This window comes from Electrona antarctica (assembly GCF_951216825.1).
Source record: "Electrona antarctica genome assembly, chromosome: 2".
Taxonomy (NCBI): domain Eukaryota; kingdom Metazoa; phylum Chordata; class Actinopteri; order Myctophiformes; family Myctophidae; genus Electrona; species Electrona antarctica.
The window spans coordinates 6,470,538-6,484,900 of record NC_136807.1 but is presented as its reverse complement, the minus strand read 5'-3'; the positions used below and the strand labels follow the sequence as shown (position 1 = coordinate 6,484,900).

General features: G+C 43.2%; 1 protein-coding gene across 7 annotated transcripts in view; it reads right to left on the bottom strand.

Annotated features, from left to right (window-relative positions):
• The window catches only part of mtor (mechanistic target of rapamycin kinase), a 211,657-nt gene that overhangs the window by 175,346 nt on the left and 21,948 nt on the right, over positions 1 to 14,363 (bottom strand). For all 7 annotated transcript variants that reach the window (XM_079492652.1, XM_079492653.1, XM_079492654.1 and 4 more), the window contains 3 exons: positions 14,166 to 14,258; positions 13,495 to 13,629; positions 11,633 to 11,762 (listed from right to left, as the gene is read on the bottom strand). In XM_079492652.1, the coding sequence (XP_079348778.1) occupies positions 11,633 to 11,762; positions 13,495 to 13,629; positions 14,166 to 14,258 (358 nt within the window). The remainder of the gene's footprint in view (positions 1 to 11,632; positions 11,763 to 13,494; positions 13,630 to 14,165; positions 14,259 to 14,363) is intronic.

Sequence of the window (14,363 nt, the reverse complement as noted above, 5' to 3'; positions counted from 1 at the left end):
AAACACGCCACCAGCGCCCACAGCGTCCCGAGCGGGAATCGAACCCAGGACCTTCTAGCTGTGAGGCGACAGCACTACCAACTGTGCCACCGTGCCCCAGATAACAAATGTTTGATCTAAAAGCTCACAGCGCGGCGCCAAGCGTCCCGTTGTGAGCTTGTAGATTACCTATTTTCACTAGTTTAGGTCCCGGGCAAAAGTCTTTTGGGTCACAGGCTAAAAGGTTTGGTAACCACTGACATAGACTAACATTAGATTCATTCCTCTCAGTATATCGTCGCTGTCGGGCGATGTGATGTCACGAGGCATTGTGATGTCACGAGGCATTGTGATGTCACGAGGCATTGTGATGTCACGAGGCATTGTGTACCTTGAACAACTACTATTCAGTATTTTAGCTGTGACGTGAGCGCCCCCTCCTGAGATACTTCCGGGTCCTACGTTTGTGTCGCTTTTGTGTCCCCATCGAGTTATACTGTGACGCTCCGTCGGACTAAAATAATCTGAGACGAAAACAACCACGAAAGTCTCATTTTACCGCTTTCCTCGCAACAACAAAGCTGCGCTGCTCTCCCAAATCTGGCTGTGACAGGCCGTCTGCCCCACACGGAATACTATCGCCATTTTATTTCATTGTGTCAACTAAATCCTAATTAATGCAAACTAGATTCAACATACTCAAGCCTGCAAACATTCTAAATATGCCCCCGAAATATTTTACTGAGCAAATGGACTGTTACCACCTTCAATAATAAATGTCTTTATTGTCACCACATCATTTTTTTTTTGTCATAGACACTTGTACAAAACATTAATAATTCTACTCGAGTTGGAAGCATTAAGACCCATTTTAACCCTCAATGGCTTCCTTTCTGAAAAATAACGTCATTGTAAAAAGATTCACGCGTTTAGATATTCTATTTACAATGAGATGCGGACGGGAGCTGGTGCCACTTGGACCCGGACGTAACGTAGCACTACAAAATTACGTCGGACTTAAATACTGAATTCTCACTACTTTTACACAACACTCCTGTAGGACGGAGTATAGGACATACATTTATGAAAAAAAACCCGAAAACGTTTGAATATGGAGATACACGGTTTCTGCCCGACAGTAACGATATTATAAACCAGTGGCCCTCATTAATTTGTAGATGAGAGCCCGGTCCCTGTGGGCATTATGTTTTGCTTATTTGTTCCAGTTGCATTTACTGGCATATTTCTATGCCAGACTTCAAACAATCCGTGCAATTACTGCAAACTGCACTTGGTAATTAAGCCATTCAGGAAATAGCACAAACAAAGGGCTTGGGTGCTGCTCATGAGTCATGTAATGAGGAGCAGGTTTATAATAATGAATTGCATTTTATGCATCTGAGTGTGGTTCCAATAGCACAAGACTGTACAGTATGTGACGGGGGGGGGGGGCCCAGTCCCTTAGTCTGTCTGTCCTTGTCCAGTGTGGAAGGGATAGAGTTTTACTGGCGAGCTGCTGTGAAGACTGATGTCTGGTGTTCAGCGTTTCATTGGCCTAGTGTGGGAGTACAGTTTCAGCCTGTAGACTGTACTGTTCTCAGGCATAATAGATGGGACGCAGCAGGGCCTGGGGGAGGCCGAGTGAGCATACAACAAGCACTTCTGCTGGATTTGGTGTTATGCGAGGCCTTCACCAAGTCTAGATTGATGGTGGCAAGGTGATGGATGATCACACATCTGTATCTTTACGACCCAGGAAAATGCATCAATTTGGCTTCAGCGAGGCGAAAGCACCACCTTAGTAGCACAAGAAGCCTGAGCTGTTAATCAAAACCTGCAACGTATCAAGTGTTTCCTCAGCAAAATCACAGGTCAACTATCGATGAAACCTGCCATGGAAAGCACGTCTTGTTATCATTCCTTGGAGTGTGAGTGTCAGTCATGTGATCTTGACCTGTTTTGGTGGGATTGCGTTCTAAGTCAGGTGAGGAGGAGGACCGAGCCAGTGACCTCCCACTACAAGGAGAGTACGCAGCAAGCAACTGCCAAAGATGGCTAATGCTCCAGACAGTGACCCTGACTGTAACACAATCTGCCAACGGAGAGAGATATACAGCCCAGCGTTCCACAATCCAGTCACAGTCCATTGAGCTCGAGAACAAACTGCTAAAACTATTATCCGATGTCACATTCCCCGATGCGTCGCCGGATGAGAGAAAGGGAACTGCATTCTCCACGCGTGCAAACAACCCACATGACAGGTGTGTGTTTATATTAATAGGATTTCAATGTGCTCGGTCTGCTACGCGGCACACGAGGTCATGTTGGGAGTGAGCACAGCGGGAGGTGGAGCGGCCTGGAGGAAGAACTGCAGTCAGATGTTGAGTTGACATCAGTTTGACATGGAACTATCTTTTCATCATGGACCTTGCCAAGGCTTGAATATGCCCCTCGAGGACCCTGTCTCGGGCTTTGTCTCAGATGGAGGGATCCAGATCCTTACCTCACCTCCAGCGTGATTTATGACGTGATTTACTCAAAATGGGACATGACATAATGGACTGCTGCAAACAGTTCTGTATATGCCATCAAAATACTGTAGATGTTTCAGGTATCCACGTGGCATAGGGGTAAAGTACTCATCCATCGCTGAGAAGACTAGGGTTTGATTCCTCCATCGTGCTTCCGGCTTGGCCCGGGCACTGGAAATAAAACTACTGCTGTGTTTGCAGGTGTGAAGCTGGCAGGAGATTGTGTTGCCCGTTGCTGTACTAGTGACTCCTACAGGTCGCTCGGGGTGCCAAGTCAACAGAGAGAGGAACTGATAAGGAATAGCAAGTTCCTCCACATGCGTTATATACCCTCCCAGTGAAACTCCTCACTGTCAGGTGGAAAGAAACAGCTGGTGACCCCATGTGTGGGAGTAGAGGAGACGCGGTTTGTCTACACTCTCCCGTGGCCAACTGCGGGGGTTAGCAGTGACAGGGACTATACTACGTATATCTCGCTGTTCCAGGGGAATTGGCATAACAACTAAATGGGGGAGAAAGGGGGGCGTCCCGGCACCTCAAGGAGTAAGCGCATACCACATAAATAAGACTGTAGTCCGACTCCTTGCCGCAGCTGGCCCGGGTTCGAATGCATGGCACTGCATGTCATCGCCCCCTCTCTCTCCCGCCTTTCCTGCCTCTGCTCACTGTCCTTTCAAAATAATGTATAAATGGCAAAATAAAATATGTAGCCTAGCGGTCCGGGCACCTAGGCTGGTAATCAGTGTTGATTTCGTCGACTAAAACTAAGACGATTCGTCGAAAACTAAGCTATGATGACTAAAACTAAGACTAAATATATTGACAATTTCGTCAACAAATAAAAACAAGACTAAAATGTTGATGAAGGGATTAGTGAACAAGAGATCCACTATAAGTACTTTTACAATTAGTTGCATGCTGAAAATAGCCGATCTACAAGCCCACAACGCGTCGCGATGCGACGCGTTGTGGGCTTGTAGATCGGCTATTTTCAGCAAGTGCAAAAACGGTATCAAGGCCTGCCAAAATAAAATTTGTTCGACTAAATCAACTGTAGATTTAGTCGACTAAAATCTTGTGACATTCAGTCGACTAAAACTAGACTAAACACTAAAACATTCCAGGTGACTAAAACGTGACTAAAACTAAATTAAGACTATTCAAGAGACTATGACTAAAACTAAAATCAAAATGTTCTGCCAAAAACAACACTGCTGGTAATCAGCGTGTTGCGGGTCTCGAACCTTGCTGTGTGTTTTCCCCTCCATCTCTGTCCCCGCTTCCTGTCAACCTACTGTACACCTATCAATAAAAAGGCAAAGAATATCTTATATATAATAATACTGATAAAAAAAACGTAATACAAATTATCATATAAGTATAATATAAGTTTAGTATAATATAATATCTTGTGTATTGGGTGGATGGGCAACTAGCACTGTGCCAATTAACCCATTCTGACCTGAGATCAGATTCTAAAAATGTCTTCTACATCCTGACAGTTTTCTGAAAAAGCTATGTTTCTATGTCGGTCGTTCTTCGATTTTCCCAAAATAGCAGACCTACAAGCTCGTAGCGCGCCACTCGGTGGCGCGCTATGAGCTTGTAGATCTGCTATTTTTCAATAGCTAAAGCATAACATAATGCTAACACCAAAAGGGGTTCCCGCCCAAAATGAGTTAACTATTTTTTCCCCAAGTCCGTATATACCGGTATACGGACGTCGACGCGACGTGGCGTCATATCCCAGGTCCGTATACATACCCCAACGTATACTCTTCCGTCTATATAATGGTTGAGTCCTACGGAAGCTTTTAACATTGGTCCTGTTCCTATAGCAACGCCCCACCGCTCCAACGATGGGATTTCAAATAATAATCTCAGTGAAAACCAGTTGAAAGGAGGATTTTCAAACCTCGGAATGAATCGGAATCCAGGAGAGCTGTCCTTGGTGGATTTTCTGCCATCCACATTTCGGATTTAATTTGTGCCTTTGTACCGCGACGCTAACCTGACTCCGCCAGATGGGGCAGCAGAGAGTACACTGGGTTCCCCCCTCCTGCTCCCATCTGGGAACTCTCAGGCAGACTTGATGCCCGGCCACAAAACGGCCTGGCCAATCAGCAGCAGCTAGAAGCTAGAAGCTGCTGCTAGAAGCTGCTAGAAGCTGCTGCTGATTGGCAGTGTGTGCTTGTTCCAATGCTGCTAGAGTGTGTGGATCTTGATTTTACAATGTGTAATTTTCAAGGGAAAAATAAATAAATCTGATGACTCATACTGCACTCAGAGGCACACTAAAAATTCAAGTTCAAAATATAATAGCTTCTGCAGTAGTCCCTCCTCCCACCTTGACGGTAGCAAGATACTACCTGAAAGTTGGTGGTTTAGACTTTAGTTTAGAGTCTCCAAAAACATTATATTCCTTTCCAACTATGATCCAGGTGAAAGGAATGTATACATTTTGAAGAGGCTGGTACTGTATATGAACCAAATTCCACACTTTTTATGAGCTTGTAGATCAGCCATTTCTGTGATTTTAGTAGTTTTAAACTTAATTTGGCATTTGTAAATACAAATAAATGTTTATAGTGATATTTATAGTATAGATGTTATTTTGCATGGTAAATAAAATGGTGCATTTATATAGCGCCTTTATCCAAGGCGCTTTACATAGATTGTGCATTACATTCACCCATTCACACACACATTCATACACCGATTGCAGCGGAAGCCATGCAAGGTAACAACCAGCACATCGGGAGCAAATTGGGGTTCAGTGTCTTGCCCAAGGACACTTCGACATGTAGACAGGAGGAGCCGGGATTCGAACCGCCGACCCATGGATCATTGGACGACCTGCTCTACCTCCTGAGCCACAGCCGCCCATGGGTATGAATAGTTTTAGAATTGTCCTTTGGTGTGCCATGTAGTAGTGCCATGGGCACAACATTTTTGAAACCCACTGTTGGATATGACGACAGATTAGTTCTAGTAAGGTTATGTAATTGCATGTCCTTAAAATAGAACGCCATGCATTCCAATCACACTCTGAGGGAAACAAAAACCCTTCTATTTAATGTAACTTTAAGGTTTTATTTAATTGTAGTTGTTGTCAAAATGTTGTCAAATGATGTCTTACATCTGTCTTGGCAGTCAAATCAAGCCCCACTGGGTGGTAAGTTGCAACTCAATAGTCTACTCTACTTCATGCGGGCGAACGTCAAACACTGACTTGGTTATCTGAAGTTTATCTGATCAAATAATTGTCTCCACCAGGCCGAAGGCATGGGGAGAGTATGTTTTGCACTCCATCCGTGTGTGTGTGTGTGTGTGTCCTTCCGTCCGTCTGTTACCAGCTAATCTCCGGCACCGTTAACCCGGTCGATGCCAAACTTTGCACACACACTCCCTGGATGCCAACGATGAACCTCTGCCCCACATTTTCCAGAACGGCCTGTTATAGCGCCACCATGAGGCAGCTTTTCACATTTTTTACCTAAAACTGCACCGATCTGCGTGAAACGTGGCATGCACACTCCCTAGAGGCCAAGGACAAACTTTTGACCTGCATTTTCCGCATCTGCCTTTTATAGCGCCACCAGGAGGCCGACTTTTGTAAAACACATTTTTTGATATTACTCCTCCAGATTCTGTCCAAAAATCTCACAAATCGTTACACAGTATCTCTATGGTCATGTGCTCAAGTCGGATCTGTCCGATATTTCATATTCCATCCTAATTGGCTATAATTGGCTTTCACAGTTTGCAAGATTGCCCCGTTTTGAACAAAAGCCTCAAATCATGAACGCAGCATGCAATTTACGTGAAATCTTTCACACATTTTCTTACTAGGCTGAGGAATATGTCCCACCCTTTTCACATTGGCCTGTTATAGCGCCACCAACAGGTTGATTTTTGCAAAACACATTTTTGGAACAAAATGCCTCAAATCATCCAATTGCCATCAAAGGCGTATGAAGAAATGGCACCCTTTTCACATTGGCCTATTATAGCGCCACCAGGAGGCCACAACCTGACCTGCCCTGGTGGAGACCTGTGCCCCGAGGGGCACTTTTTCTAGTTGACTATCAATTCCAACTCATGTCATCCCCACACTCCTCCAAAACTAAAAACTAAAACTTGACCTGAATAATTCACGTTTAATCTTTTGTCTTTACTGAATGTCTGGAGAACTATCAGTATAAAGTGGGTCACCATAAATCAGATCACTGCACTGCAACAGATCCCAGACCCCTTGTGGCAATTATTTCTTCCCACTCAGCTGGCAGGCTCCCGTTCTGGATTTGTGATTTGAGTGACTCCCACAGTTTGGGAACCCAAAGGCACAGAGTCTGTGAAGCTCTCTCAAAAAATCTATTTTGTGTTGAAGAGTGTAGACAATTAACACAACACGCCGTTCTACTCTACAAGCTTGCAAGTGTCCTCAAGCCTACAATACCTCAACATGTACTGTAGCATTGTGACACATTGTAGAGCTGGTACAACGCCAATTTTCTCAAATAAATTACGATGCCACATTTAAAGTTGTCACCGTGTAACGTGAGGGACAGTCTATAGTCTCACAAAGCATAATGAGATTAGCGGAACTCATCTGTAGTTGATTCAGGTCAGCCAGATTCAACACCTCAGGTAACTAATATGATAATATGAAGATCGTTTATCTCATCTGAGCAGATGATATGTGAGTGTGTATGCAAGAGAGAGTGTGTGTGTGTGTGTGTGTGTGTGTGTGTGTGTGAGTGAGTGAGTGAGTGTGTGTGTGTGTGTGTGTGTGTGTGTGTGTGTGTGTGTGCACGGCTCCACGCGCGTGCGTGCAAGCTTGAATTACACTGTGGCTTCACTGGCTAGTGGGGAGCTCTATTTTTCTGAGGTAGGAGGTTACTGTACACATGCCTTAAGGACAGACCATAATCAAACGAGACAATTCTACTGTTCTGGAAGAAAATAAGATAATAAGAGACAAACTGAATGCTGTTATTCTCTTTACTGGAATAGATCAGTATAATGAAAGGGTACTGCACAGAAAACAGGCACTAGACTTAAGAATAATCTTTCATACATTTGATTCAACAATAAATCTATATATACTCAAAGGTCTGAGAAGGATAATATTTAGTGGTGAGTGCTGTCCACTGTCTGTGGTTAGTGCCAGCTTTGGGACAGTCGATTCAGTTCTTGCCGATATTTTGTGCAGTTACTTTAGCTTACAGTAGTGTTGACTCTATGGGAGCCAACCCAGGGCAAAGCCAGGAGGGGAAAGAAGCGTACCACCTATGTAGACGTGCTGCGGCGCGACAGCTTGGCTAACAACACTGCAGAGCTCAAGAACCTGATGTTGGAATTTGTGGAGGGCAGCGATCCAGGAATCCCGAGTTGGTGTTGGCTAGACCTCACTCTCGCAGCAACTAACTAACTAACAGTAGTGTACTGGGGTCCCACTGGGCTCTATACAGTAGGTGCACCTAATTTGCCTCTACACCAAATCTCTTTTCTAAAAATACAGACCCGTTGCGTTTTGCAATGCGTTATGAGCTTGTAAATTGGCTATTTTCGTTCACAGTTCACAGAAAGCTCAATGAAAGCTCAGACTGGATTTAACTGGATTTCAACTGAATTTAACACATTTTCCAGCCAGCTACTTAATAGAAGTAAAGACTGTATTTACTTACCATATCATTTCTGTCGAGAGGAAACCACCTAACTCCATTTTTAAGGTTTTCGATTTTTTTTGTTTTGCATAAATCAGTGCCTATCAGAACACCCTTTACATCTGTGTGCTGGTCAAAACCCTCAAACTGTCTCCTAAAGCAGCTAACTCCACTCCATTTATTCTTTTGGACTCACTGTAAGTAGCATGTACAGTATGTGGACATGATGATGCTGCTGACCGCCACCAAATCTATAGTATTAAATCAAAACAAGCGGCATGCTAAGGAGGCAACGCGGTTTTGTAAACATGAACCGCAGTAAAGTTTCCCTTTAATTTTTAATGGCTTGGCTTTTAAAATAAAAGGCTTTGCTCTGAAACCGTAGCTGATAAAGAGACATCTAGGAAACCACAACACGAGGCAGTGGGAGACATCTCCAGAAAGACAGATGACTAACTGTATTTGGAGGCTGTTCACCTCGTAGATTCTCCCTGTAATGAGACAGTTGGCTTCATTCACCGCGTTCATAAATATGACAACACGCTACGGTTAAGCACGGATAACCACAAAAACACAAAAAGTCTACACGTTTTGAAAAACAAGAATGCCAACATCCCTAATGAAGGCACTAAGAAAAAGTAACGTTTCACATTTGCTGTGTAATTCAATATCTCAGTTTTCCACAATTATACAATGATCGAGGAAAATATCACTGAAAGTCAAGACTTTGAAATAAACGTGTAATCAATGATCGTATAATTATGGTTTAATTTGGTTTAATTTGATAAAAAAGAACCTTGAATGCCTTCTGTCACCAAAACAAGTGCTGCCATTTGTTGTCCCCACCTCGTTATGACCAGTGTCCAATCACAGTTCACTCATCTAGTCACATGATCAGCTACAGTTAGCAACAGTTAATCAAACCAATCGTATCAATTATTCAAAAAACAAACAAACAACTGATTAGTATTGAAAGTATTGTTTGAAAAAGTCCACACTCCTGATCTGAACTTGGTGGAGTGCGAGAGGGAGGCAGTGGTTGAGTTTCTTTTTCACCACGTTTTCTCTTTCTCAGAGTATCTTTATAGGGCATGGGATAGGAGGCGAAGGGTGACCTATAACCTCAGAGTATCTTTATAGGGCATGGGATAGGAGGCGAAGGGTGACCTATAACATCAGAGTATCTCTATAGGGCATGGGATAGGAGGCGAAGGGTGACCTATAACATCAGAGTATCTCTATAGGGCATGGGATAGGAGGCGAAGGGTGACCTATAACATCAGAGTATCTCTATAGGGCATGGGATAGGAGGCGAAGGGTGACGTATAACTAAATTGTATTATGGACATATGGCTGTTGTTATTGAATGCTATTGTTTTGTTTTTGTTTTGCTGTTTTTGAATTGCTGTGTCTGATAATCCCATGTGGGAAGGGTCAAGAAATTGTCTGGACACGAAAATAAAATATTCATTCATTCATTCAGTATTAGTAATGCTTAGTGTCCCTATTTTATTTTATAGGTGATAAGTTTCAGAATTTGTCCAAAAAAACAAAATCATAAATAGTGAAAAAAGCAGATCTATACATGCACACAACGTGACGCGCTGGGTAGTGATCTTGTAGATTGGTTACTTGTCGATTATTTCACGACACCATTGATTGTGTGATGAATTATGAAATAATTCATGGTTCATTGATACACTGTTCGATTAAAATAAAAAAAGTAACTGTCAGAATAATCGCTAAGAAAACAATTGACAGTTGTCTGCCATGTGCAGAACAACGACACGTTATTTGTTATGACTTTAATTATTGATAATGTTAAAGGACCACTTCACCACTTTTCAACCCATCTTCATATAATAGGTCCTCACTAATAATCACGATAAAATGGCACCATTTTTTTCTACTCGGTCTGTGTCTCATAGGAGGGCTGTGGGCCGTTCAGAAACCCGTCCACCAGTGACATCATCATTAGGCAGATATTTTTTTAACAAGATTTTCTTACAAAAATGTTTAGATCAATAGCTTCCATTTTCGCATTGCAACTTTTCAGGACTAGAAAGCCTGCAGTTTCTATTAGCTTGGATTCCCCATCGATGATGTCATAGGGGAGGAGTCCTTTAACTTGTTTGATCTGTGCTGTCCTTTATGTATATGTGGGGGGAGGGGAGAAGGATGTGGGGGGTTGTATGTGTACTTTGTTTTGTGAACAAAAAAAATTGTATGTGTACCGTTTTGTGAACAAAACAATTGTTTGATGTTCATCATCGTTCACCTAGAGATATTTTTTTTATTTTTTATTTTTTTATAATTTTTATCCCACAATTTTATAACCCATTTTTCACCCCTGTGACAATTATCTAATGTGATCCTGGGCTCTACAGTCCCCATATATGGGGGACATGGGGAGAGCAACGGACTTGAACTCATGCTACCTTCATGCCTGAGTGTCCAAGTCGCTCCTTTACACCTGACAGGGGGGAGTTTCCCTGGTTGGACGTAGCGAGTGGAAGGAACACTTTATTCCAACCAGTTCCTTTCCCCTCTATCAGGCCCCCCGGCTGGCCAGGGGGAGGCAGTTTAGAGACCAGGATTACTGCATGTTTTTTGTGAGGGTACCTACCCTAGGGGACACGGGGAGAACATGCAAACTCCACGCAGAAAGGCGATATTTAGATTTTCAAAACAAATGACAAGAGGAACGCAACTGTAACAAAAACTGGAACTCGGAGTGGCCCATTATATCCAATCCAACAAACACAAAATTAATTGTGTCAAAGCGCCATGGCTGGAGCAGCCCCTCCTACCTCAACGCAAGCATGTACAGGTATACTGTACTGTTACTGTATGTACTGTAGAAGGAACGCAGTACAGTGGATCCCCATGAGATCACAGAAACACAACAACTTCCATGTAAAGAGTCTCCATGTAAGAGACTTAACCCATTCTGGGGGCGGAAACCCCTTTTGGTGTTAGCAAAAGCTATTGAAAAATAGCAGATCTACAAGCTCATAGCGCGCCACCGAGTGGCGCGCTACGAGCTTGTAGGTCTGCTATTTTTGAAAAATCGAAGAACGACGGACTGACATAGAAACATAGCTTTTTCAGAAAACTGTCAGGATGTAGAAGACATTTTTTAGAATCTGATCTCAGGTCAAAATGGGTTAAAAGAATCTCATGTTGATTTCAGAGAATTCCTCGCTGGTCCAACACCGCACCGAAGGATAAACTGTCAATGCTGATGTTGAAGATGCGCAAAACTGCGAGAAGACCAAAGGTTTCTCTCAAAATCATAGAGAGCATTATGTAGGATCAATAATCATGGCTCACTGGTGTTTGTGTGTGTTCATGTGCGTGTGCACGTGTGCGTGTGTGTGTGTGTGTGTGTGTGTGTGTGTGTGTGTGTGTGTGTGTGTGTGTGTGTGTGTGCCCGTGTGTGTCCTGTCCTACCGGAGTCTTGACTGGACTTGGACTCAGACAGGCTGACAGCGGAGGCATCTCGTGACTGGTCGATCATGCCTATGTTGACCTTGTGCTTGTAGGGATCCAGAGCCCCCAGCAGCCCCAGCACACGGATAGCCTGGTGGACATGCACGCAAACACGCACACACACACACACAACACACAATCATGACACCCTGGATTACGGTCAACTCTTATAAAAATATACTTATTTGTTACCCAGAATGATGTTGCTACTAAAAGTGTGGTTTAATAACAAGCTACTAACCCAAACTCGACAGCGTAGCGTCGCAGAACAACTTCAGTAGAAAATATTAGGCACAATTTTGGAGCCCTATCTCTGACTTCAGGAGCATTATGATCAGATTTCAGGAGACTTCAGGAGCATTATGATCAGATTTATCTCTGACTTCAGGAGCATTATGATCAGATTTATCTCCGACTTCAGGAGCATTATGATCAGATTTATCTCTGACTTCAGGAGCATTATGATCAGATTAATCTCAGACTTCAGGAGCATTATGATCAGATTTATCTCTGACTTCAGGAGCATTATGATCAGATTTCAGGAGACTTCAGGAGCATTATGATCAGATTTATCTCTGACTTCAGGAGCATTATGATCAGATTTATCTCTGACTTCAGGAGCATTATGATCAGATTATCTCTGACTTCAGGAGCATTATGATCAGATTTCAGGAGACTTCAGGAGCATTATGATCAGATTTATCTCTGACTTCAGGAGCATTATGATCAGATTTATCTCTGACTTCAGGAGCATTATGATCAGATTTCAGGAGACTTCAGGAGCATTATGATCAGATTTCAGGAGACTTCAGGAGCATTATGATCAGATTTCAGGAGACTTCAGGAGCATTATGATCAGATTTCAGGAGACTTCAGGAGCATTATGATCAGATTTATCTCTGACTTCAGGAGCATTATGATCAGATTTATCTCTGACTTCAGGAGCATTATGATCAGATTTCAGACTTCAGGAGCATTATGATCAGATTTCAGGAGACTTCAGGAGCATTATGATCAGATTTCAGGAGACATCAGGAGCATTATGATCAGATTTCCCTTTGCATCCGAGCATTTGTGACACTGCGTGACACTATTTCAAACCTCAGTGACAGGCTGGGTGACAAAGTCCCCTCTGAGCCACAGATGAAGAAGTGGGTTGAAAGGTTTGACTTTGCCAAAGCCAACGTACCTGCCTTCCCCATTTTGTCATTAACCCATTTTGGGCGGAAACCCCTTTTGGTGTTAGCATTATGTTATGCTTTAGCTATTGAAAAATAGCAGATCTACAAGCTCATAGCGCGCCACCGAGTGGCGCGCTACGAGCTTGTAGGTCTGCTATTTTTGAAAAATCGAAGAACGACTGACATAGAAACATAGCTTTTTCAGAAAACTGTCAGGATGTAGAAGACATTTTTAGAATCTGATCTCAGGTCAAAATGGGTTAAAAGGCAAAAATCTTCTAAATATACTGTAGCAGACCTACAAGCTCACAACAGGTCATGAATCATGATGCGACGCATTATGAGTTTGAAGATCTGCCATATTCAATTTTATTTTTTAAATAGGGCTTTATAAGTCAAGGCTCCAGGGAAAAACCTCCACTTTCCATTTGGAAAATGTGGCAAGCTCTTATATATTCCTATGTGATTATGACTTGCGGGTCAAAGTGGATGCGATTGAACAGACCTGCATTTGTTTGGCGAATGCCGCCAGCTTGGGTTTGGCGTGGACGCGAGTGGCCACGAGTGTTGCCACCGAGTTGTCATTGCTGCTAGGAAAACAAGGATCTGGTGCCAGCAGGGCTGCAGGCAGGGACAACATACCTCTCTCCTAATGCCCTGGTTCTGTTCCGTCTTCAGGAAGTTGAGCAGCACCTCTAGGAGGGAGGGGTACTTGCGGTAGGGCTCCACCACGTAGCCCGTACTGGCCACCTGCTGGCCCAGTGTCCACAGCGCCACCTAGTGGGAACACCACAAGGTAGAGCTTAGCGTCCCGGATCATTACGTCTTGATTTCAGGTAGTATTTAAATTATGCCACACAGAATTCCCACTGCCCACGCTTACAATGATGACTACAGAGATTTTACTCAATGAACAAGTCCCAAAGAACTAGAAAAACACTTGATAAAAGTATCTAACTCATCATCACAAGTCTGTTATTTTTCAAAAAACATGAATACATCACAAGACTATGAGACAGAGGGCGGGGAGGGCGTTTTTACAGTTGAGAGATTCCATGTGTTTCTTTTCATGAGAAAAGTCTGGCATAAAATAACTGAACTCGCAAGCTCTGGTCATGTCTTTAAAAACAATACATAACCAATGTAATAATAGCAGAAAAAATCTAGACTGACTGAACAATTCTTTTCGAGACATAAATTTATAAGATTTAGTGCAAGGCACGTTTCGAGGTAAGGATTACGGGCGATGTGTTGGAGATAACAGTGGAAAATATGGGAACCATATGAACCCACCAATCACGTTCTGGACATACCTGTCGCTTGGCCAATGAGGAGGAGTCCTGGAGCATGTCCATGATGATGGGGAAAAGCTCATCCATCCACTTCCTCATCTCCAGGCCGCTCACCTGTCAGCGCAGGTACAGGTAAACCAATCAGAACAAGGAAAGACACCTGCTTCCCCCCGTTTTTTGCATTCATGGGATCTATCAAAGTTAAACCTTTAAACCACC